Source organism: Scylla paramamosain, chromosome 37 (genome assembly GCF_035594125.1).
Source record: "Scylla paramamosain isolate STU-SP2022 chromosome 37, ASM3559412v1, whole genome shotgun sequence".
Taxonomy (NCBI): Eukaryota; Metazoa; Arthropoda; class Malacostraca; order Decapoda; family Portunidae; genus Scylla; species Scylla paramamosain.
The window spans coordinates 174,558-199,150 of record NC_087187.1 but is presented as its reverse complement, the minus strand read 5'-3'; the positions used below and the strand labels follow the sequence as shown (position 1 = coordinate 199,150).

At 40.6% G+C, this 24,593-nt stretch overlaps 2 protein-coding genes across 2 annotated transcripts in view; both read right to left on the bottom strand.

The window, feature by feature from the left end:
- Positions 1-5,259: 5,259 nt before the first annotated feature.
- Positions 5,260-16,236, bottom strand: LOC135091242 (ATP-binding cassette sub-family F member 1-like). The gene is made up of 10 exons (XM_063988696.1): positions 15,991-16,236; positions 13,917-14,936; positions 13,016-13,212; positions 12,270-12,370; positions 11,769-11,853; positions 10,712-10,911; positions 9,894-10,080; positions 9,046-9,174; positions 8,604-8,702; positions 5,260-7,007 (listed from the first exon to the last, which is right to left on the bottom strand). The coding sequence occupies exons 1-10, from the start codon at positions 16,124-16,126 to the stop codon at positions 6,159-6,161; spliced, it is 3,003 nt and encodes a 1,000-aa protein (XP_063844766.1). The 5' UTR covers positions 16,127-16,236; the 3' UTR covers positions 5,260-6,158.
- Positions 16,237-18,341: 2,105 nt separating this feature from the next.
- The window catches only part of LOC135091240 (solute carrier organic anion transporter family member 4A1-like), a 31,613-nt gene continuing 25,361 nt past the window's right edge, over positions 18,342-24,593 (bottom strand). Inside the window, exons 10-14 of the mRNA XM_063988691.1 lie at positions 23,843-24,038; positions 22,935-23,097; positions 21,959-22,155; positions 21,274-21,456; positions 18,342-19,702 (exon numbers count right to left, since the gene is read on the bottom strand). Coding sequence (XP_063844761.1) covers positions 19,585-19,702; positions 21,274-21,456; positions 21,959-22,155; positions 22,935-23,097; positions 23,843-24,038 — 857 coding nt within the window. The 3' untranslated portion in view covers positions 18,342-19,584. The remainder of the gene's footprint in view (positions 19,703-21,273; positions 21,457-21,958; positions 22,156-22,934; positions 23,098-23,842; positions 24,039-24,593) is intronic.

Genomic DNA, 24,593 nt, shown 5'->3' with positions numbered 1-24,593 from the left:
AGAAGAATCACATCCCTGTTTTACCAAAGATATGTATACATTAGTGATGATGATAGTGATGATGATGATGATGATAATGATGACGATGATGATGATGATGGTAGTCAAATTATAAAAAGATAAGGGAACAGAGAGAGAGAGAGAGAGAGAGAGAGAGAGAGAGAGAGAGAGAGAGAGAGAGAGAGAGAGAGAGAGAGAGGTTGTTCTGTCTGCTTCATATTTTGTGCCTGATAACTGTAATAACTTTGCACTGATAACAATGATAACAAACAGTGGAGCTTAAGTACACCCGCAAACATAAAGAAACATAGATAGATAACTTAGCTAATAGATAACAAATAGATAACAAAAGTAAGCATGCCTAAAAAAAAAAAAACATAACTGATAATAACAAATGTAGGTAATTAAGCTAACTAGAGCCACTGCCTGAGGTGAAAATAATGATAGCTAGCAGTCTTGGTCACGGGGACTAAACAAGAAACGTTACATTATCGTTACAAGGAAATATCTTTTTTTTTTTTCTACAAGGTAATAATATTTGACATTAAATAGTGAGTGAAAACTGAATCAGAACTAAAACATCTCGTCCAAAATAAAGCCACAAATTTATAAAGTTTATATGAAGAGTGCTACCAACTCTCAAATTGTAGTTGGAACGAGGGTAAAAAGATGACAGTCATCACAACATGACGGCGAGTCAATTAAAATAAAGTAGAATAGATATAAAAAAAAAAAAAACACAACTAATACATGGTTTCGCATGGATAAGTTAGTAGAATACGATAATGCATGCACGGGTTGAGACACAGTGCTGACGCGGTGACTGCCAGAGTACGATAATGCAATCTTTAGTCCCCCGTGAGGTTGTCAGCGTAAGATAATGCATCCTTCAGTCCCCGTGAACAAGACTAGCATGAAAGCTTTGATCCGCTAGTGTCAGTGTCTGTAGCTGATACCAGGAGCAATAAGCGATAGAATATAAGGAAAACGAAAAGTATAGACGCTTGAACTACACGGAGACACAAAACATCACCAAAGCTCATTCACGCAGAGAAAATGAGAAAAAAATAAATAAATCAAAAGAGAGAAAAGAATTACCATCGTATTATATATTCTGTGTGACCATGAAAACAATAATTATAGTGTTCTGAATGCAAAAGGACGATGAGAAAGGTTAACAGGTTATTCTCCTGTCCTTACATAAGCTTCCCGATACACAAACATTGAAAAATATATACAGGGTTTTAAAAGCGGGGAGAAATTGTGAAAATCAGGGTATAATTTATTTTTCTTAGGATTAATGAATGAATGAATGAATAAATAAATAAATAAATATATTAGTCTAACCTAAATACATGTTGAGAGAGAGAGAGAGAGAGAGAGAGAGAGAGAGAGAGAGAGAGAGAGAGAGAGAGAGAGAGAGAGAGAGAGAGAGAGAGAGAGAGAGAGAGAGAGAGAAACAATAACTTTAATAGAGAACAAATAACTAAGATTAAATTCCTACATATTAATAACGTAGGCATTAAGTAAACTACAGATTATAAGTGCGTGCGTGTGTGTGTGTGTGTGTGTGTGTGTGTGTGTGTGTGTGTGTGTGTGTGTGTGTGTGTGTGTGTGTGTGTGTGTGTGTGTGTGTGATAGTCTTTAAACCAAATGACGATAATAATGATAACAATAATAATAATAATAATAATAATAATAATAATAATAATAATAATAATAATAATAATAATGACTAAATTACCTCATTAATTTAATTACGTTTGATCTTCATCCTTCTTTTATTTTTTGTCGAATGGTTGAAATTATTATTTTCTCTTATTTGAGTCCATAAATGAATAAATAAAAGAAGAAAAAGAGCAAAAATAAACTGAATAACAAGACCTCGTAATAATAACACACACACACACACACACACACACACACACACACACACACACACACACTAACAGCTGCTTAATAATGTAAATAGCTTTTGTCCGGAACCGCCACATGCACACACGCACACACACACGCACACACACATTTCAGAAAGAGAGAGAGAGAGAGAGAGAGAGAGAGAGAGAGAGAGAGAGAGAGAGAGAGAGAGAGAGAGAGAGAGAGAGAGAGAGAGAGAGAGAGAGAGAGAGAGAGAGATACAGTGCCTTTTCACTGAGTAAATAACAACAACAACAACAACAACAACAACAACAACAATAATAATAATAATAACCATCACATCATCTGAGTCAATATTTAACTTTCTTTCACAAATAAGCGAGTAAGTAAATAAATAAATAAGTGAATGAAGAAAAAAAAAATATATAAAAAAATATAAGGAAAACGTAATGATGATAATAAGTAACTTAAGTAAAAATTAATAAAAATAAATAAAATAAATAAAAATAATACACACAAACTTATTTATACACCAAACAAAACCAAAAGAAACACAAAACAAACACAAACAAACACAAACAAGCTCAAGAAACTCCATTGACTACAGAGTGAATAAATCTGCATTCATTCATTCATTCACTCATTCATTCATTCACAAGCATCACTCAATGGATGGTTTCACTCGCAAGCCTTAAATGTATGTACGTGTGTATGTAGTAATTAATAGTGGTCGTATGTGTGTGTGTGTGTGTGTGTGTGTGTGTGTGTGTGTGTGTGTAGGTAAGTATGTTTCTTTGTTATTTAAGTATATGTCAGTTTATTTATTTATCTATCGATCTGTCAATTTGTTTATCGATCAATTTACGTATCTGTTTTGCTACTTATCTATTTACGCATCTATCTATCAGTCTATCTATCTGTCTGGCTGTTTATCTATCAATCTATCTGTTGTTTTATCTATGTATCTTTCCAGCTATCTATCTATCTATCTATCTATCTATTTATCTATCTACCTGTCTATCTACCTGTCTTCCTACCTATCTCTATCTATTTATCTTTTCAACTATCTATCTATCTATCTATCTATCTATCTATCTATCTTCCCTAAATTTCTTCCCTATAACCTCCTAACTTAGTTCAGGCATCAATCTGGTATTCATTATTTTACATTATGAATAAAATGTATTAATCTCGAGATACGTACTGCATTTTATGTCCTTCAGTATTATTACGATTAACTATCAATTAACTATCTTACGTAATTCAATTCCTCATTTTATATTATTATGAATGTTATTACCTTTACTTTACTTACTATTTATTTATTTCAGTATTCTTAAGGCATGTGTCAGTTTGTATGTTAACTAATTCACGGATTAAAAAAAAGTGTGAATATTCTTGTTACGTATTAGTACCTTATCTCGACTCTTGAAGTGATTCGAGTCATTAAGAAGCACCTTGAAACGCTCCGCTTGTTAAGACTGACTGACTGACTGACTCTCTCTCTCTCTCTCTCTCATCACAAGCGGCCTCACCTTTTTAAATATCAGTGTTGAATAGGAAACATTCAATTTGTCAGCGGGTTATTCATGTGTCAGTTTCCATCCATAGTCAACTAAAATGTTACCAAAAGATTTACCGATTCAGAGAGAGAGAGAGAGGGAGAGAGAGAGAGAATTTTTCACTTGATTAAACTTTTATAACTTTTTAACTCACACACACACACACACACACACACACACACACACACATCAGATAGGATTACCCTTCCCACGTGTATGTGTGTGTGTGTGTGTGTGTGTGTGTGTCCGATCTAATAGTATTAATATTTTTAAAGTACATTTCTCTATAAAATATGCATGCTCTCTCTCTCTCTCTCTCTCTCTCTCTCTCTCTCTCTCTCTCTCTCTCTCTAGACTCGTAAATTTTCAGTTTTCACTTCTGATCATCATTCATTAAAATTTCAGTTATCAATGTTGAATAAAAACAAGCAAGTAAATAAATAAATAAACAAATCAAACTACTTCCATTATATTATGATCAAATATTTCTTGATTTCATTTTTTCATTTGTATTTTATTTTCATTTCTTCACATTTCTCCATTAGTTTCAAAACGCTTTCCCTTTCACCTACGTAACTCTTCGATACAATTTTTCTCCCCTCCCTTTTCACAAATTTCCATTCTTTTCTTTCCTTTTACGAACATTTTTCTCTATATTTTCCATCTTTTTTCGTCTTATCCTGCCTATCAGTCTGTCTATCAATATATCTGCCTTTTAGCATGTATGTCTATCTGTCAGTCTATTAACATGTCTGTCCACCCATTAATCCATCTATCTACCAGTTTGTCACGTTTTCGCACACCACCACTGCACCACACACGAACAAAACCACCATAAGCCACCGTGGAAATGTCGACATCATGCATAGATCAAGTAAAATCCCATATAACTCCCGAACATACGCGCTTTATCAGGAGTCATCAGCGAAAAACACATTTCAGGGCTCGTGCCACGATACCCATCTCTACATTACTTCCCTATTCACGACAAACGCCCGTACTCAGATATATTTTGCGCTCTCATCACGACTAATTTCAAAGGCCACAAAACTGATTAGTAAGGATTTCAAGGGTGTTTCTCCTGTTACTGATGTAGGAATTTTGTTGATCTGTCACTAGAGCCAAAAAAAAGCATCCTTAAAAATACGTGTAACTTCAAATAGTCTTTTGAGTGTAGTAGAGGTGCGGCGCGTTACTGTTTCAGAACGTGCTACAATATGTGGATTAAAATAATGAAGCAAAAACATACAATTAAGAAAAATTGTAAAATGAAATAAGAAATATTATTAACATACGAGAGAGAGAGAGAGAGAGAGAGAGAGATGGTGTACGTGCCACTTACCACATCAGTATCCTTTCTTCCTTTCTTCCTTCCTCCTTTCCTCCTCCGCACACCACACCACTCTCTTCCTAGCCTTCCTTTGTGTTGCGGACACAGGTGCGCCTCTACGTCTTCTGTGATGCAGGTGTGCTCCAGTTAAGGGGAGGAACACGGCTATTTACAGGAGGCCGGGGGACACACATTGCCTCTCTCTCTCTCTCTCTCTCTCTCTGCTTCGGTGGTTCAGGGCTTTGGTTTCGCTGTTCGAGGTTTGGTTTAATCAAAAGGTTCGTTTTTCTTTATTTTCCATTATTATTGATTTATTTATTAGTTATTATTGCTGTTTTGTAGTGGAGGAAAGATGAGTGTAAGGTAATACTGACTTTACGTGCGTACAGAGAAGAGGAAGACGATGCTGATAGACGACACAACAAACCAGTGAAATATCAAAGTCTTAACTATATCTAAACACTGCAAGGTCATATTCACAAGAGCAAAATAATCATATATCTTTATTACGATTACATTAAAATATTCATTCTTCCTTGCATTCTTTCCTTCAACCACCTGCTGGGTTATCTTATTATTAGCCAGCCAGATAACTAGCCAGCCAGCCAGCCAACTAACCAAGCAGCCAGCCAGCCAGCCAAGCTCAGGAACACACACACACAAACATACAATCTTCTCTCTTGGAAAAAAAAACTAATCCCCATTTTCTTTATCATCATCATTTCCCTTCCTCACCATCACCACTGCCAGTCATGATAGTGATGGTAAGCATGTTTTCCTTCAATAATAATAATAATAATAATAATAATAATAGTGAATCATGATTATGTGTTGAAGCGTTTGAGTCACCACCACCATCACCACCTGCCTACCTTATGTTTGGCCTATACACACACATATACACACACATACTCTCTCTCTCTCTCTCTCTCTCTCTCTCTCTCTCTGAGCAGGAGATGGATGACTGAAGCAAAAAAATAAATGGATTCCAGAATATCTTTCAAGCCAAAATATCCAGTTGACCTAGAATGACCTAAAAAAGCTGGCCGATGACCTGACCTTGACCTGCAATGACCAAGGGATGACCATCAACAGTAATAGTAGTTGTAGTAGTAGTAGGAATAGGTGGAAATACTAAAGATCAGAGCTCTTTTTTTGATGTCTTCTCTAAGCTTCAGATAAAGTAGTAGTAGTAGTAGTAGTAGTAGTAGTAGTAGTAGTAGTAGTAGTAGTAGTAGTAGTAGTAGTAGTAGTAGTAGTAGTAGTAGTACAAACATTGGACATACCCAAGAAAATACTGGAAACTGACCCATTTATCCTCTGCAAGCTCCAAAATAGTAGAAGTAGTAATAGAAATAGTACCTAGCAGAAGCAGCAGCAGTAGTCACCTAAAGTTCTGCGGCATTGTGGGCAGCTATGCTAGGACTATTGATGACCTCGCCCAACTCATCCAGAAGTTCCTTGCGGTAGTCGTCGAAGTCGCCATCAATCTCGTTGATGGTCTGATCCTCGATGACCCACAGGCTGCAGTCCGTGTCCCTGATAAGTCTCTCGTCATGGGAAACAATTATCACACCTCCCTTGTACTCCGATATCGCCTCTGCCAAGGCGTCAATGCTCTCAATATCCAGGTTATTCGTCGGTTCATCCAGCACCAGAACATCAGGAGAGGAGAGGCACAGTTCGGCTAGAGCGACGCGAGCCTTCTGTCCGCCCGAGAGGTCCTTGTTCTTGATGGTGTGTGCGTGTGAGGCTAAACCAAACGTGCCAAGAGCCTTACGCGCTTTCTCATATGGCAGATTGAACAAACGCATGAGGTATTCTGATGGGGACTCTTCTGCAGTGAGGTGCTCGCCGGAATGCTGATCGTACCTGCCAATCTTAAGCCTGTGATTCTTGCGTTGCTCCCCGGCGATTGGCGTGAGTTCCCCCAGGAGGAGCTTGAGGAAGGTGGATTTACCGACACCATTAGGCCCGACAATAGCAATTCTCGACTCCATATCGATGCCAAAATCCACGTTTCTGAAGAGCGGCTTGTGTCCGTCATAGTTGAAGGAGACAGAGTAGAGGCCGAGGATGGGCGGCTGCAGAGGCGGCGGCTCGGGGAAGGAAAACTTTACCACATAGTCCTGCGGCCGCTCCAGGAGTTCTGTGGGTCCACTATCCTCCTCGTCCTTCTTGTTCTTGGCACGGTTCTTCTCCTGTTTGCGTGTGAGGGCGTCCTTGGTCTTCTTCTCCTGTTGTGGCCAGTGGAACGGGAGTTAAGTAATGTACAGGGAAGCAAAGAGGAGTTAAGGACATATAGGGGAAAATAAGGGAGGAGTTAAGGTGATATAAGGAGATATAGAGGAGTTAAATAATGTAGGGAGAAACAGAGGAGTTAAGATAGGGAGAAATAGGGGTCAAATTAAGTAAAGTAGGGAGAAATAGAGAAAAGTAAGAAGAGTTAATAAAAAAAAACATGAAAACAGGAAGATACAAGCAGTCACAGCCTGCTCTCTAAAGACAACTCTCTTCCTCCACACAAAACTACAAGCACCTAATAACACACACACCCTTCACTCACTCACTTTTTCTTCATTAACTTCTGCAACATTCGCGGTCTAAGATCTAATTTTCAATCTGTAGAACACCACCTCTCCTCTTCTAAACCTCATCTTCTTTTCCTCACTGAAACTCAGGTGTCTGAGGCAACTGACAGTAGCCCCTTTTCTGTTCCCTCCTACTTTATCCTCATTTTCGATCCAAAGCTGGATGCTGCATTTATGTGCGCAATGACTTAACCTGCTCTCGTGCCCACGCTCTTGAATCTTCCGAGTTTTCCACCATCTGGCTACGACTACAGAGTCACTCTCAAACTAAATTTATCTGTGCTGTATACCTTTCACCTAACTCCTCTGACTATAAGAAATTCTTTGACTACTTAACTTCCAAAGTGGAGCACATTCTGACCCTCTTCCCTTTTGCAGAGATCTCCATTCTTGGAGATTTCAATGTTCACCACCAGCTTTGGCTTTCCTCTCCCTTCACTGACCATCCTGGTGAACTAGCCTACAACTTTGCTATCCTCCATGACCTAGAGCAATTGGTGCAACATCCTACTCGTATTCCTAACCGTCTTGGAGATACGCCCAACATTCTTGACAGTTCTATGAAGTTAGGCGTTCTGAGACATCTCTGCCAGTTTTTCTCACCCCCCCAGCTGCTAACTCTGTACAAGGGCCTTATCCGTCCATGTATGGAGTATGCTTCACATGTCTGGGGAGTTCCACTCATACTGCTCTTCTAGACAGGGTGGAATCAAAAGCTTTTCGTCTCATCGACTCCTCTCCTCTAACTGACTGTCTTCAGCCTCTCTCTCACCGCCGCAATGTTGCATATCTAGCTGTCTTCTACCGCTATTTTCATGCTAACTGCTCTTCTGATCTTGCTAACTGCATGCGTCCCCTCCTTCCGCGGCCTCGCTGCACAAGACTTTCTTCTTTCTCTCACCCCTATTCTGTCCACCTCTCTAACACAAGAGTTAACCAGTATTCTCAATCATTCATCCCTTTCTCTGGTAAACTCTGGAACTCCCTGCCTGCTTCTGTATTTCCACCTTCCTATGACTCGAATTCCTTCAAGAGGGAGGTTTGAAGACACTTATTCATCAATTTTTGACCACTGCTTTGACCCTTTTATGGGACTGGCATTTCAGTGGGCATTTTTTTATTAGATTTTTGTTGCCCTTGGCCAGTGTCCTTCCTACATAAAAAAAAAAAAATTAGAAATATATACAGGGAAAAGAAATACGGTGCAAAATGAAGAATACAACAAGAGAAAACAACACTCACGGCTTGTTTCTTGCTGGCCCCAGACGCCTTCATCTCCTTGATTCTCTTCTCCTGCTTCTCATATGCCTTGATCTGCTCTTTCCTTTTCTGCACCAACATCTGCAACCACCAACACAAGACACGTTAACAGAATGGCTCAGAGAAACACAAGATAACCAAAAAATAAACCACTAACAGTTAAACATAAATGGTAAATAATAAACAGTGTAGAGAATGGAATAATAACCTAACAGTAACAAAGAACAGCTTAGAGAAACACAAATAACCAAGAAATAATGGAGAAATAGTTTAGAGAAAGACCGGATAAAGAAATAAACACAAACAGCTTTCAGAATGATAAGATAACCTAGCAGTAACAAAAATAAGATAGAAATAATGCAGAAATAGTTTAAAGAAAGAGAAGATAATGAAAAAAATAACAAAAAGGTTACAGAATATTTACCTTCTTAAACATGGAGTAGTTTCCCTTGTAGTAGAAGAGTTTCTGCTGGTCCAGGTGAATGATATCTGTGCACACATTATCCAGGAAGGACTGGTCGTGGGAAACCACCAGCAGAGTCTTCTTCCACCCCTGCAAACCACAACAAAATGAGGGAGAGAGACAGACACAAACACACATACAATCAAACTCATCCTAGTTAGTATATCTCAACTTACAAGCATCTGACATTAGAATTTTTCAACCTGTAACTTTAAACTAAATTATTTTTCCTCCTGTCTTGATTTCCTGATGCAAAAACTCTTGCAACTGACCTAATTTTCCAGTTACAAGGAGACTGCAAGGAACAGAACTCATTTGTAGAGCAAGATTCACCTGCGTCATCACTTCTGTCATCTCCAACACCTTACACACACACACACACACACACACACACACACACACACACACAAAGCCATCCTAGTGTGTGATGTGTGAGTGATCTCAGTCCAACCCAAAGATGAATTATTCAGATGCCTTTCTGTATGGAAATGGCTGGTTACATCACAAGACCAGCAGACAATAGATGAAAGAGATTAACACACACTCTAACCTCTATGTGGGTAACTGACTGGCTCTGGTTCGCATTCCGAAACACTTCCACACCACACCTCCACTACTTTCCAAAGGCTCTGGTTGAAGTTACATGCTTCTAGTGACAGGGTAATAGTATTCCTAACATTATTAACAGGAGAAACACTCTTGAGAAGCCAGCTTATCATCTCTGTGGCCTTAGAAAAGTCATGGTGAGGGAGAGAGCAAAGCGTTTCAGAATACAGTCCTACATCACAAGACAGTGGGCGACAACACACCTGCAGGTAGTTATCCAGCCAGATGACAGCATTGAGGTCAAGGTGGTTGGTGGGCTCGTCAAGCATGAGTAATGTGGGCTCCATGAAGAGTGCACGGGCCAGGGACACTCTCATTCGCCAACCGCCAGAAAAGTTCTTGGTGGCACGGCCCTGCATCTCCAGCGTGAAGCCCAGACCAGCCAGGATCCTGTGGGAGGGACAGGAGGAGTGAGAGGGTCTTGCTGTATGTTGGGGATTAGTGAGTGGAGAAATATATTGGTTAATCTGTACTTGCTAACGGTTGATTCACAAATATTCACACAGTAACCTAGCAGTAACAAAAGAGAAAGACAAATAACTGAGAAGTAATACATAAATAGCTTAGAAAAAGGCAAGATAATGAAATAACAAATAAATAGCTTAGAGAATATCAAGATAACCTAGCAATAACAAAAACAAGTTAGAGAAATGCAAGATAAGCAAAAATATCCTTGTCAACCAATTTACAAGTGCAGAACTGATAACTACAAATAAAAACCTAAAAGATGTACCTAAAATATCTTGAAAAATTAATTATAAGGCAGAAAAAAATAAAACATACATTTCATTAAGTTTCACAAACCTTATATTCACAAATTTTAAGAATCAAGACTCACTCAGAAGCCACAATTCACCTGTAAACCTGTAGAACTCCCTTAAACCTTCCTACAGCCCTAAATTTTCACCCCATCACCCCACCCCTTGCCCTCACAATCTCTTATCTTCACCCTTAAGTCTTGTAACACTCCTTTAACCTTCCTACAGCCCCTTATCTTCACCTTCCCAGCCCTTGCCCTCACCTCCTGGCCTTGGGTTCAGCTTTGTCTGCCCCAATGGCCTTCAGCTCCTCATACACCTCCTGCAGTCTGTCCATGTCCACCTCCTTGTTCTTCTTCTTCATGTTGGCCTCCAGTTGGTCCCTCTCCTTCAGCAGGTCCAGCCTCTTCTTGTCGGCCTGAAGCACCACGTCGATGGCTGGGGTGTCGTCAGCTACCACCTCCTGTGTGGGGATGTGGTGGTGAGTGGTGGTGGTGGTGAGGGGTGAACTGTTGAATGCTTAATACTGAGTCTTGCAAAGTTGGTTATTAAAGTGTTTTCTTTGTTCTGTTCATAAAAATGATTGACTTTCACGTTTTGTGTGTAGGAGTATGTTGACTGTTGTAAATTTGATAAGTGTTGAATAATAAATACAGAACCTTGTAGAGCTGATTGTAAAACTGTTTTCTTTACTCTATTCATAAAAACTTGTGACCTTAATGTTTTGTATGAGGGAATGTTACCTACTGTTAATTTGAAGGTTGTTATTCGTATGAGTTTTGTCGAATGAGCTTTAATGTGGCATGGTGTGAAGTGGTGTGGTGTGTGCTACAAGTGTGGCGAAAATGTACAAATATACTGCGATGAAGAATGAAATGAAAGCCTTCTTCTGTGAGTCAACAGTGTTCTAATCTATCTATAAGTCACTGTACTCTCAACTCATTCTGTGCACATCTTAAAGTATTAGGAAAAATAAAATGGAAAACATTCTTCTGTGTGCCTACAACTTTCTAATCTATCTATAAGACACTGTGCTCACTATTCCATACATCTCAAAATTATAGAAAAAATTTTTTTTTAAATTCAATCATGTGTATAATATACACATGATTGAATTTAAAAACAAACCAACAAACCCTCAATTTATTCTATATACATCCTAAAACATTAACAGAAAATGAAAACCATACTGTGTATCTACAATTTTCTAACCTACCTAGCCAGTATCCTCTCAATTAATTCTCTGCACATCCCAGATTAATACAAAGAAAAGAATAAAAAACCCTTCCGTGTCTACAAGGCAATGTCCCCTCCACTTGCCTGCTCACAGTACAGGACGTCAATGTTGGGTGGAATGTTGAGGGCTCTGGACTGAATGTGGCGCAGAAGTGTTGTCTTGCCATGCCTGTCAGGGAGAGTGGGAGGAGGGAGAGTATTACGAGTGTTGTATGGTTTGGTGCCCTTGCTTCCTCACACCTGAATACAAGTTGGGTCATAGTTCTCTGTCCCTTAATTCACACACCTGCAGTTTGTTCTTCATTTTATACTTGCTCTTACTGTTTTTATGTAATGGTAAAAACAAGGATAGATGAAAACATCTCTACCATGACCATGACCTTGAAGGAAGACGCTGAAGGAGGGATGAAAAGTCAGATATAGAGATAGAACACACAGACACACACACTCACCCACTGAAGGAAGGATAAAACATGAGATATTGATACAACACACACACACACACACACACACACACACACACACACACACACACACACACACACACAATGATCCCACTAAGCCAACATACACACAGACACTCACCCATTAGGCCCCACTAAGCCATATCTCCTGGCGTTGGCAATCATGAGGGAGGCATTGGTGAAGAGAGCCTTGCCCTTGGCCGAGATGCTGAAGTTCTCAATCTGTTGTGAGGAATAGAGAAATTAATGAGGCAGTGTAAGGGTAGCAGGTGAGAGATGAGGCAGTGTAAGGGTAGCAGGTGACAGATGAGGCAGTGTAAGGGTAGCAGGTAAGAGATGAGGCAGTGTAAGGGTAGCAGGTGAGAGATGAGGCAGTGTAAGGGTAGCAGGTGAGAGATGAGGCAGTGTAAGGGTAGCAGGTGAGAGATGAGGCAGTGTAAGGGTAGCAGGTGAGAGATGAGGCAGTGTAAGGGTAGCAGGTGAGAGATGAGGCAGTGTAAGGGTAGCAGGTGAGAGATGAGGCAGTGTAAGGGTGGCAGGTGAGAGATGAGGCAGTGTGAGGACTGACTAGTACCTCCATCATCATCATCTTCTGCCTTACTCGATAGATAAATTAGTGAACGAACAACAATTTTAACACCAAACAGTCACTTCATCCCCATTCCCATCTAAAAAGAGCAACGAAACCCATCACCATCACCTCAGCACACATTATCTTCACCATTCCTCCTGCCTCACTTGACAGATAAGCCAGTGAAAGAACAACAATTTTAACACCAGACAGTCTAAATAAAAAAAAAGGCAAAGTAAATGAGCTCAAACAAAACCACCACCACCATCACCACCAACACCACCACCACACTGCACCTTAATATCCACAGCGTTCTCAAGTTGCTGCTGCTGCTTGTCGGACTTCTGTGCCTGGGAGAGGGAGAAGGTGTCGTCCAGGGCAGAGGAGCCATGACCACCCTTCTTAAGCATTGCCTCCATCTGACGCTCATATTCCATCTGCTGCTTCACTTTCTTCCTCTCCTTGTGGGTCAGTTTCTTCAGCGCCTCCTTCTCTGTGGATGGTGAAGGAGGGTGAGTGGTGGTGATGGTGGTGAAGGTAGGATAGGGTAGGGTAAAGGGATGGTAGGGTGAGGAATGGTCGTGGTGAGGCATAGTAGGGTGGTGTGGGAAAGATAGTGATGATGTGCGGATAGGGGAGGGTAGGGGTAGTTGTGGTGAAGGGAGATATAAGGAAGTGTGGTGATGATAATGTGTGGTAGGAATGGTGGTAAGGATGGGAGGGTAAGGGAAGGATAATGGTGGTGAGGTAAGTGGGATGATAGTAATGTGGTGGTGGTGGTGGTGGTGTTCAGGTGTGTTTCTCAAGGAAATCAACACACTCTGAAGACAAAACAAACAACAAATAAAACCAACACATGATTCAAAACTCAACAAAAATAGCCTTTACTGATAAAAATGAGCACTTTCAGTGAATAAACAAATAAAAGAAACCTACATCAGAGAAAAGCAAAAGCAAAAATAAAACAAAATTAACTCAAAACAACTTTCAAATCAATTTCAATAAATGATACACTAAGTAATAAATTAATAATAATAATAATAATAATGATAATAATAATAATAATAATAATAATAATAATAATAATAATAATAATGATGATAATAATAATAATGGTAATAATTCAACAATAAATAACTTCATGACTCAAATATATAAAAAAAAATAAATAAATACATAAATAAATAAACAACTAACCTTCTTGCTTCTTCCTCTTCAATTTCATCTCCTCCGTCTCCTCCTCCTCCTCCTCTTCTTCTTCTTCCGTGCCTGATGCTGCACCCTTCTCTTCCTTCACAGCTGGTTCAGGTTCTGGAGTCTTCTCTTTCTTCTTCACCTCTTCCTCCTTCGTCTTCTCCTCTTTCTTCGTCACCTTCTCTTTCGATTCGTCTTTTTTTTCCTCTTTCACGTCTTCAATTTTCTCCTCCTCTGGTTTACTGATCTTTGTCTTCTCCATTTTCTTCTCCTCCTTCTTTTTTAAATCTTCTTTATTCACTTTCTTGTCCTTCTTCTTATCGTCATTTATCTTCATCACCTCCACTTCCTTCTCCAGTTTCTGTATTTCGTCCTCCTCCTCTTCATCTTCCTCCTCCTCTTCTTCCTCCAACTTCATCACCTTCTTCTCCTTTTTTTTCTTGCTTTGTTTGGCTTTTAAATTTCTCGCCTGCATTGCCAGAAACTCGTCTTCGTCCGAGCCGTCATCAATTTCCATCCCCAGCATCTTCTCCATTAATTTATTCTCCACTCCATCATCTTCCCAATCATCATCCTTGCCCTTCTTCTTCTTCTCCTTCTTCTTCTTTGCTGACTTGGGCTGGGTGGGCATTTTTGTTGTTTCTTCTGCTTCCTCTTTCTCTTCCTCATCATCACTCCAATCATCCTTTCCTTTCCCCTTCTTCTTCCCCTTCTTTCCTCCCTTCGGTGTCTCTTCTACTTCATCTTCTTCCTCGTCGCTCCAATCATCCTTTCCTTTCCCCTTCTTCTTTCCTTTCTTCCCTCCCTTCTTCTGTGCCTGTCCCTTCTTCCCTTCATCATCAGAATCAGCTTCGTTCTTCCCCTTCTTCTTGTTCTTCTTGTTCATCATCTCCTCCTCGTCATCGCTGATATCGTGTTTTCCCTTCCCTCCCTTCTTCTTCTTTCCTTTCTTCTTGTCGTCGTCTCCTCCTCCCTTTGCTGTCCCTTCATCCTCGTCATCACTTATATCACCCTTGTTTTTACCTGGTGATAGAGAATATTCTTAGGTTAGGTTAAGTAGGTAAAGTGAACATTTCCTACTTGCATTCAACCTTAAATCTTCCTTCAGGGCTGTATTCACCCTTAAATCTTCCTTCATGAGTGTATTCATCCTTAAATCTTCCTCCACCCCCTTGTATTCACCCTTAAATCTTCCTTCAGGAGTGTATTCACCCTTAAATCTTCCTCCAGCCCTATATTCACCCTAAAATCTTTCTTCATTCCCTTGTCTTCACCCTTAAGGTTGCTTCACACACACACAAGTTAGTTCACGCCCATGAAAAATAAAAACTATCAGTGGCGACGATCTTCAACCTCACGGCACAGCGCTGCACCAGACGCATGTGAATACCTCAGCTGAATTCAAAGTGGCAAGATCTCTTTTTTCACTGACACTGATGGACTGAGCAAACACACCACTGATACACTACTGATGTGTGTGTGACGGATTTAATCTCCCTACAGCCACTTACTTCACCCTGGGGCGGCCCTAAGGTGGAGGCCGGGAAGCCCCAAGGTATTGGCAGCTACTGGGATGAATTCAAGAAAGATTAGGAAGGACTGGATGAAGGCTTACCAATATTTCACTCCACATAAATCAATGGAGAGAGAGAGAGAGAGAGAGAGAGAGAGAGAGAGAGAGAGAGAGAGAGAGAGAGAGAGAGAGAGAGAGAGAGAGAGAGAGAGAGAGAGAGAGAGAGAGAGAGAGAGAGAGCCCGGGACCCCAAATCTTCACGAGTGCCAAACCCACACCTATTTTGTCCATCAAGTAGTACAACAACAACAACAACAACAACAACAACAACAACAACAACAACAACAACAACAACAACAACAACCACTACTACGACAACCTCCTAAATTATTTGAGAGAGAGAGAGAGAGAGAGAGAGAGAGAGAGAGAGAGAGAGAGAGAGAGAGAGAGAGAGAGAGAGAGAGAGAGAGAGAGAGAGAGAGAGAGAGAGAGAGAGAGAGAGAGAGAGAGAGAGAGAGAGAGAGAGGTTAATTTCGAGACTCCCTTTAATTTCTTCCACCTCACCTTTCTTCTTGTTCTTCTTCCTCCCACCAGCTGTTGCCGTCTCTTCCTCCTCCTCCTCTTCGCTCTCCCTCTTCTCCTCCTCCTCGAAATCCTTCTCTTCCTTGCCCTTTGCCTTCTTTCCCTTCTTAGGCGCCATGGTGTTTGTCCCTGAGTCCTCGAGGAGGCCGGAAATTAAGGGAAATATGAGGGAGAGAGCCACAAGACACTTTCCCCCATGTGGACTCAGGCTTAAAAGGGATCATGTATATAAGTGTTTTTGTGACGTATTGCAACTTTTATTGTTTTCTATTATATGAAATGTCTCTTTTTATTCTATTTCTTATTTTTTCAGTGTTTTTTAATACGTTGGATGGGGTTTATAATTGTTATATTATGTGAGGTTCTGATTGCTTCTTATGTTCAAGTAATGTTATTATGGATGGCTTTTAGTATGTGCATAAGTATTATATTTGGTTACTTTGAGTATTTGAATATTGTTTTTTGAGACAATGAATATTTTCAGCTTAATGATTTCATGACGCAATCTCTCTCTCTCTCTCTCTCTCTCTCTCTCTCTCTCTCTCTCTCTATATATATATATATATATATATATATATATAGAGAGAGAGAGAGAGAGAGAGAGAGAGAGAGAGAGAGAGAGAGAGAGAGAGAGAGAGAGAGAGAGAGAGAGAGAGAGAGAGAGATTGCGTCATGAAATCATTATGCTGAAAATCTCTCTCTCTCTCTCTCTCTCTCTCTCTCTCTCTCTCTCTCTCTCTCTATATATATATATATATATATATATATATATATATATATATATATATAGAGAGAGAGAGAGAGAGAGAGAGAGAGAGAGAGAGAGAGAGAGAGAGAGAGAGAGAGAGAGAGAGAGAGAGAGAGAGAGAGAGAGAGAGAGAGAGAGATTGCGTCATGAAATCATTATGCTGAAAATATTCATTGTATCAAAAAACAATATTCAAATACTCAAAGTAACCAAATATAATACTTATGCACATACTAAAAGCCCTCCATAATAAAATTACTTGAACATAAGAGCAATATATATATATATATATATATATATATATATATATATATATATATATATATATATATATATATATATATATATATATATATATATATATATATATATATGCCTATCTACTTTATCAATCGATCAATCTATCCATTTATCTATCTACAGAATTATTACATTTGTGTTTCCATCTTGCTTTATTTCTCTTATCCTCCAATCTGCTTCTTTCATCTCCCTCTCATGTACACCACCTTGTCTCAGTCAGAGCCTTCATTTAGTCTACTTTCACCTCACCTTTCTACCAATGCTTGTCTCATAAAAGAAGGAAAATATTTTAAGCCATCCCTATCTCCCAACACACACACACACACACACACACACACACACACACATCAAAATATCCTTACTTGTTGATTTTATGACAGACTAACACTTGTTTAGTGCATATGGTGACTCACAAAAGTAACTGATATTTCTCAGTCAGGCCCATATTCTGAAATGCTTCTCTCTCTCTCTCTCTCTCTCTTAGTCACCAGGTAACATTCAAAACAGTGTGTGTGTGTGTGTGTAGCCAAATGGAATATATCTAAGCCAAATATTTAAGAAAAGCCAAAAAATGCTAAATTTGGTCATTCAGGTCAAACTAGATATCCTTAGGCCAAATACTTGAAAAAAATAAATAAATAAATAAATTTTGGGCCTAAACAGACCAATCTGGCATTCCTGTTCTTCACATATATGAAGCAAATTGAGAAGAGTTTTGTTCTGGAAGTTTGGATCCACAAGAACTGAATCCTCATTGGTTCATCCACTCATTACAGTGGGTTGTTACATCTTAATTTAAATCATTACCCATCACCATGAAACTCTGTTGGAACAATAGTTCTGACAAAGGCTTTAACCAGCCCTATGCCACAGAGATGATTAGCCAGGTTCTCAAGAGTGTTTCTCCTTTTCATCACGTACAAGTCTTGTTCAGCTGTCACTGGAGCCATAAAAACATCCTTGAAAACCTGTGTAACTTCAACTGGAACCTTTTGGAAGCAGAGGAGGTGTGATATAGACGTGTTTCAGAGTACGTCCCTTAGCCGGCCACCCAGCCAGTGAACACCAGTCGTGCCCACCTGTTTACCCATCAAGGACACAACCTGCCGGTCTCTGAGGCACACAGGAAGTGCTCAGGTCATAATAGTGAGGCAACAAGAGGAGCACTTAGTAAACAGTTCCATAAAGTGTTTTCTTCTTTTTAACACAATCTCTGGCCAAGGAAAATTAAAAGATTCTGAAAAAAACATCAAAACTCCAGGAGCTTCAGAAAATAAAACAAAAATTCTTAAAAATCTTTATTGTCTCCTATACGAGTTAAAAATAAAAGACTCTTAGGATTATAAAAATAATGGACGATATATTTTGTAAGGCACCTCCTTTGCCCTTTACTCCCTCCCCTCCCTCCCGTCCCAATAGCCCCATACACACAGACACTGGCTCCAAGGTTATACACTGGGTTCTGTGGTGTGTGTGTGCATGTGTGTGTAGATCTCGCCATGGTGATATATACAGGTTAGGTCATGAAAACTGAACAGAATTAAATATTGCACAGACATCACTATATAGAAACATCACAAGTAGTCTCTCTCTCTCTCTCTCTCTCTCTCTCTCTCTGACAAATCCATTTTCTTTTGCTCTTTCTTTAACTCTTTATAAGTACATCAGACATCAATCAATCATTCAATCTTCTCTTGACACTCACCACAGTAACAATCAACATTTCCTCTCAGTAAATTAAGTACAAACATCAACTCTAATTATTGATAAAGAGAAACACACACACACACACACACACTGCCCTGAATGAGACCTGGTGATGGTGTGAGAGAGAGAGAGAGAGAGAGAGAGAGAGAGAGAGAGAGAGAGAGAGAGAGAGAGAGAGAGAGAGAGAGAGAGAGAGAGAGAGAGAGAGAGAGAGAGAGAGAGAGAGAGAGAGAGAGAGAGAGAGAGAGAGAGAGAGAGAGAGAGAGAGAGAGAGAGAGAGAGAGAGAGAGAGAGAGAGAAAAAATGTATAAATAAAAATATAAAAGATTATTACAAATATGAATGTAGATTGAGAATAAAGAAATAAAAGACAGACAGACAGACAGACAGACAGAGAAATCACACACATACACACATCACCAGAAAAAAATATATAAATATACAAAATGACACAATGACACATATAAAATTAATTCTACACAAATATATAATTAAACCAAAAAAAGAAGAAAAAAAGGAAAAAAGATGACATAATACAAAAAAACATTAATAGACAAAGACAATAATAAAAGGAGAGAAAAAGAAAAAATACTAAATGATGCATAAAATAAAAAAAAACATGACACACCACACAATAAAATTTACCAAAATATTCAACATTAAAAAAAAAAAAAATAATAATAATAAAAAATAATCTCAAACACTATATTTCTCAGGTAAGATCCACAGCCAAATTGTCAATCCCCTGCAACTCCCTCCCCCCTGGTGATCCTTGGAGGCATTGCGAGGAGTGCAGGAGGGTGTGCCGGGGGAGGGGAGGGTCAGATCATGCTGGTGGCGGCGGCTGGGGGGCCGGGGGGTGGTTTGTACAGCCACCATGATACGACATACAGAATGGTGGACAGAAATTTGAACAGCACAGAGATCGCCATCATGTACCTGTGAGAAGACAACAAATGATTAAGAATACTGGCTAACTCTTACACTGGGGAGGTGGATAGAATAGGGATGAAAGAAAATATGAAGTCTTGGAGGGAGAAAAATACAGAAGCAGACAGGGATTTCCAAAGTTGACCAGAGAAAGGGATGAATGACAGAGAATACTGGTTAACTCTTACATTAGAGGTGAACAGAATATACACCAACACCCTCCCACTCACACACACACACACACACACACAAACACAAGATACACCCCCTCAAGCTGACCAACAACAGACAGTGGTATGCTAAGATCAAAGCTTTGTGTGGCCTACAAAAGCACACTTCATCTCTTCCTTGCACCTCACACCTTCCTGCTAATCTCGCGGCTCAGGAGATGAACGATCACTTTGCTGCTATCTGTCAAACCTTTCCTCAACTCCACACCATTCTGCTTCCTGCCTATCTTCCTGCTTGGGTCTCCCTCCTACCCTGGTAACATGGCTAGCCGACTTCCTCACAGGGAGGCGTCAGGCTGTTCGCTATCAGGGCTCTGTCTCTAATTTCCAACAGCTGACATGTGGTGTCCCCCAGGGGACCAAGATGGGTCCTCTATGCTTCCTCCTCCTCATTAACAAAGCCCTCACTGACACCCCCCATCGCTGGAAGTATGTGGGCGACTGCACCGTGGGCATCCCAGTTTCCACCAAGAACCCGGACTACTCGCCACTGCAAGCAATTCTGGAGCGACTGCAGACATGGACAGAGGAGAGCAGGATGACCATCAACCACAGCAAAACTGTGGTGATGCATTTCTGTACCTCCTCTATAACAGTGCCCCCTCCCCAGCTCACAGTGGGCCCTCACCCCCTCCAGGTGGTCCGATGTGCCAAGCTTCTCGGAGTCACGGTGGACGACCAGCTGACCTGGAAGCAGCATGTCGCCAGCATCGTAAGATCCGCTACCTACAGGCTGTACATGCTGCGCACTCAGGTCGCTGGGGACGCTGACAGATGAGTTAAGGGGGATGTACCTCACCTTCATCCTCCCCAAACTCATGTACGCCTCCCTAGCGTGGTCCTCCTCCCTTACACACATTCAACAGCTACAGCTAGAGAGTGTGCAGAAAAGGGCATGCAGGGTCATCCTTGGCCCTGCCTACACCACCTATGAAGAAGCCCTGACCACCCTGAGTCTGTCCAGACTATCCACCAAGCACCGAGAGGCTCTGGAGAAGTTTGGAAGGGGACTACTGCATCACCCACGTCTCAGAAACATGCTGCCGCCTGACGCGCCTCACCCGATCCGTGCCACCAGACACCACAACAAGATAATGCCCCTAAAGGCGCCACGCATGGACCGGTACAGACTCAGTGCGATTCCCACCATGGTGCGAGCCATCAATCAATAGTCCCTTATAGATTAGACTTACCTTTAGGATTAATGTTAAGTATTTCCCCACCCCCTCTGTACATTTTCAGTTTGTTAACTGCCTAAATAATAAACCAGTTATTATTATTATTATTATTATTATTATTATTATTATTATTATTATTACACACACACATCACAAACTCTCACCAACACACCTGCTCATGTAGAAATTATCATAGCTCTTGCAGGCGCCCTCCCTCCCACAATTGGATTGCCAGAGAACACAGGTGTGGTCGAAGAGGGCACCAAATAGGATAGGGCCAGGAATAGTCCCCAAGAGCCTGATTACTATCCACTGCAGCCCCAACGCAAAGGAACGGTGAGAGTCTGGCACACACCTGGGGAGAGAGGAGAGGTGAGAGGCAATGGAGAGGTAAGATAATGTGAGAAAAGGGTGAGGTGAGGATTGGTGAAGGAAAGATTGGGATGTGTAGATGGAAAGGGATGAGGAGAGGACTTGGGGAGAAAGGGCAGGTGAAAGGTGACAGGTGAATGGGAAAGGATGAGGGGAGAAGAAGGGAGAGGAAGATTGGGATTTGAAGAGGAGAGAAAGAATGTGAGAAGGGCAGATGAAAGAAAGACTGGATTAAGAAAAGAAAAGAAAAAAAGGAGAGAGAGAGAGAGAGAGAGAGAGAGAGAGAGAGAGAGAGAGAGAGAGAGAGAGAGAGAGAGAGAGAGAGAGAGAGAGAGAGAGAGAGAGAGAGAGAGAGAGAGAGAGAGAGAGAGAGAGAGAGAGAAGAAAAAGAATGAGGAAAGGAGAGAAAAAGGATGCAAACTTAGAAAATAAATATACATGTGTGTGTGTGTGTGTGTGTGTGTGTGTGTGTGTGTGTGTGTTACCTGAGAGTGCCAGAGAGAGCAGGCAGGCTGATGATGAAAGTGAGGAGCATGGTGACGAAGAAGATGGCAAGGAACATGGGCATCAGCAGGCAGGCAGTGGGGCACTTCTCCAGCAGGGCAGCGTCTGGGGCCAAGCGGGGATCTCCTTGTAGCGGTATGGGGGATGGGGGCGACACACACCTGCACCCCTGGAACACCTGCAGATGGGGAAGAGGTTAAGGTGGGTAGTGGTGGTGGTAGTAGTAGTAATAGTAATAGTAATCATAACAGTAGTAGTAGTAGTAGTAGTAGTAGTAGTAGTAGTAGTAGTAGTAGTAGTAGTAGTAGTAGTAGTAGCAGCAGTAGTAGTAAGTTTATGAATTTATCAGGCTTTGTGGAAATTGTATAACTTAGCTATGGGGGAAAACTTTAAGAGTTTGTGTTTTATATGGATTAGATACCCATATACTCTTTTTTTATGTACATATACACCTTATTCTCCCCCTTTTCCTCACTCCCGTTCCCAAATTTTTCCTTTTCTTTCTCATGTCTTTCTCTCTGTACATAGTCTTCCTTGTATTTTCCCTTACTTTCCTTCCTTGTGTTATCTTTCCTCTCCTCATCTCTCCTTCTCTTTGCATGCCATTCCCTGACATACTGAACTGAAGGGAGGGCCAAATTCTGAGCCACAAGAGGGACCTGGATAAAGAGCAGATTACAGAACCTAGCAACAGACAGAACCAAACACCAGGTCCTTAGGTAATGTTATGTGACCTTTACACCTTCAATTACTACACCATCCACTGACCTTGAGCCCATCCTGACCTTTACATGTTATGTGATCTTTACACCTCCAATTTTTACCCCAAACACTGACCTTGACCTTATCATTGCCTTCATATAATGTTATGCAACCTTTACACCTCCTTCACCTCATCCTGACCTTAAAATAACATTACATGACCTTTAAACCCCAGTCACTATCCCAGGCACTCACCTTGACCCCATCCTGGCCCTCCACCATGTTGCTGCAGCCAGCGTGGCATGGAGAGAAGTACATGATCTTGTTGGTGCCACAGATGGGGTTGTAGTCCACGTCCTGGCAGCCACACTCCTGATTGCAGCTTGATAACAGGCTGGGCTTCGACAGTACCAACGACCTGAGGGAGTGGCAGGTCGCTTTAGAAATTGTGTAAAAAAAAGGGAAGAAAATCGAGGGGAAATAAAAAAACACAAGAAGATTAAGTGAAAATAGACAGATAGATAGATATATTCATCCTGTCATTAATTTTGTTCACTGGTCTCTTCTGAAACTGTGTTAATTTTGATACATGTAAAAAAGGGAAGACAAAAGACATTAAAAAAACCGAGAAAAGTAAGTAAAAAATAGACATACATACATCCTTTTGTTCATTGACCTCTTTGAAACTGCTAACCAAACCAAAACCGGAAAAGACAAATAATTAAACAAATCAATAAAACCCATCACATACCAGCTACCTATCTATCAATGGTCCTTATTCTTAAACACTTCATCCTCTCATAAGGACTATCTTTTAAAGGCTATGTAGATAACTAGTCAGGTCCTTATGCTACTGTGAAAACACCATTGCAAACTCAGGCTAACTTCCACAACAGCCTTTTAGAAGTGAGATTGGATGGCAAGCCTGCAGTATATCTTTCAAACTACAACCATGAAAACCCTATTGTAAACTCAGGTAACTTCCACAACAGTCTACAATTGAGATAGGATGGCAAAACGCTTAAGAATAAAAGCTTACATCTGATGCTTGTTCTCTTCCTGCATGTTCTGCTTATCTATTCATTCCTGTCTATACATTCCCTCCTCTGAGCCTCTAATCCTCTCATACACTCTCATACACTCACACACACACACTCACTCACTTGTTGGTGTAATCCAAATTGACGCCGGCAAACTTGATATTGGGGCAGGAGATGACGAAGGTGAAGCAGGAGAGGAGACACACCACGGAAAAGATGATGCACATTTTAAGTATCCCTGAGCAGGAGAGATGCAGACGCTTGATGATCCAGCCACCCAGCAGTGTTCCTCCTCCTCCTGCTGTCACTGCCACAAACCCTGAGGAAAACAACATTCCATGGTAGCAGAAAGTTTGAAAAAATTATTCTGCCTCTTCCATCCACCATCACTGTCAAAAAACCCGAGGAGAATAAGAATCCATGGCAACAAAAGGCTGGAAAAAAGTGCTCTTGCCTCATCTTCTTCCTCTCACTGCCACAAATATTGAGGAAGAGAACCAGGAGGATAAATGTTAAATATCTGACAAAGAAAGATGTTTTTTTTTCTATTATTTTTTTATTTTTTGGGGGGAAGTCTGGCCAAGGGCAAAAGAAGGCTGAAAAACATGTTCCTGCCTTCTCCTCCTCCTCCTCCTCCTGTTACTGCCACAAACCCAGGGAAGAAACAAGACCACATGGGGAAAATGTTAAATATTTGCCTTAGAGAAACTAGGAAGGGACAACAAAGGTGTAATGTTATAATTAGCTTAGAGTAGTCAGGTAAGAACACACACCACAAACACAAGAAAAACAGATACTTCACACAACAACAACAACAACAACAACAACAACAACAACAACAATAATCAGAGCAGGACACACACACACACACACA

Excerpts from the sequence above, each read along its gene's own strand:
- LOC135091242 (XM_063988696.1), bottom strand. The coding sequence starts at position 16,126 with ATGGCGCCTAAGAAGGGAAAGAAGGCAAAGGGCAAGGAAGAGAAGGAT. Across the intron at positions 14,937-15,990 it reads GAAGAAGAACAAGAAGAAAG|GTAAAAACAAGGGTGATATA; the intron begins GTGAGGTGGAAG and ends CTCTATCACCAG. Across the intron at positions 13,213-13,916 it reads GAAGAGGAAGAAGCAAGAAG|AGAAGGAGGCGCTGAAGAAA; the intron begins GTTAGTTGTTTA and ends CACCATCCACAG.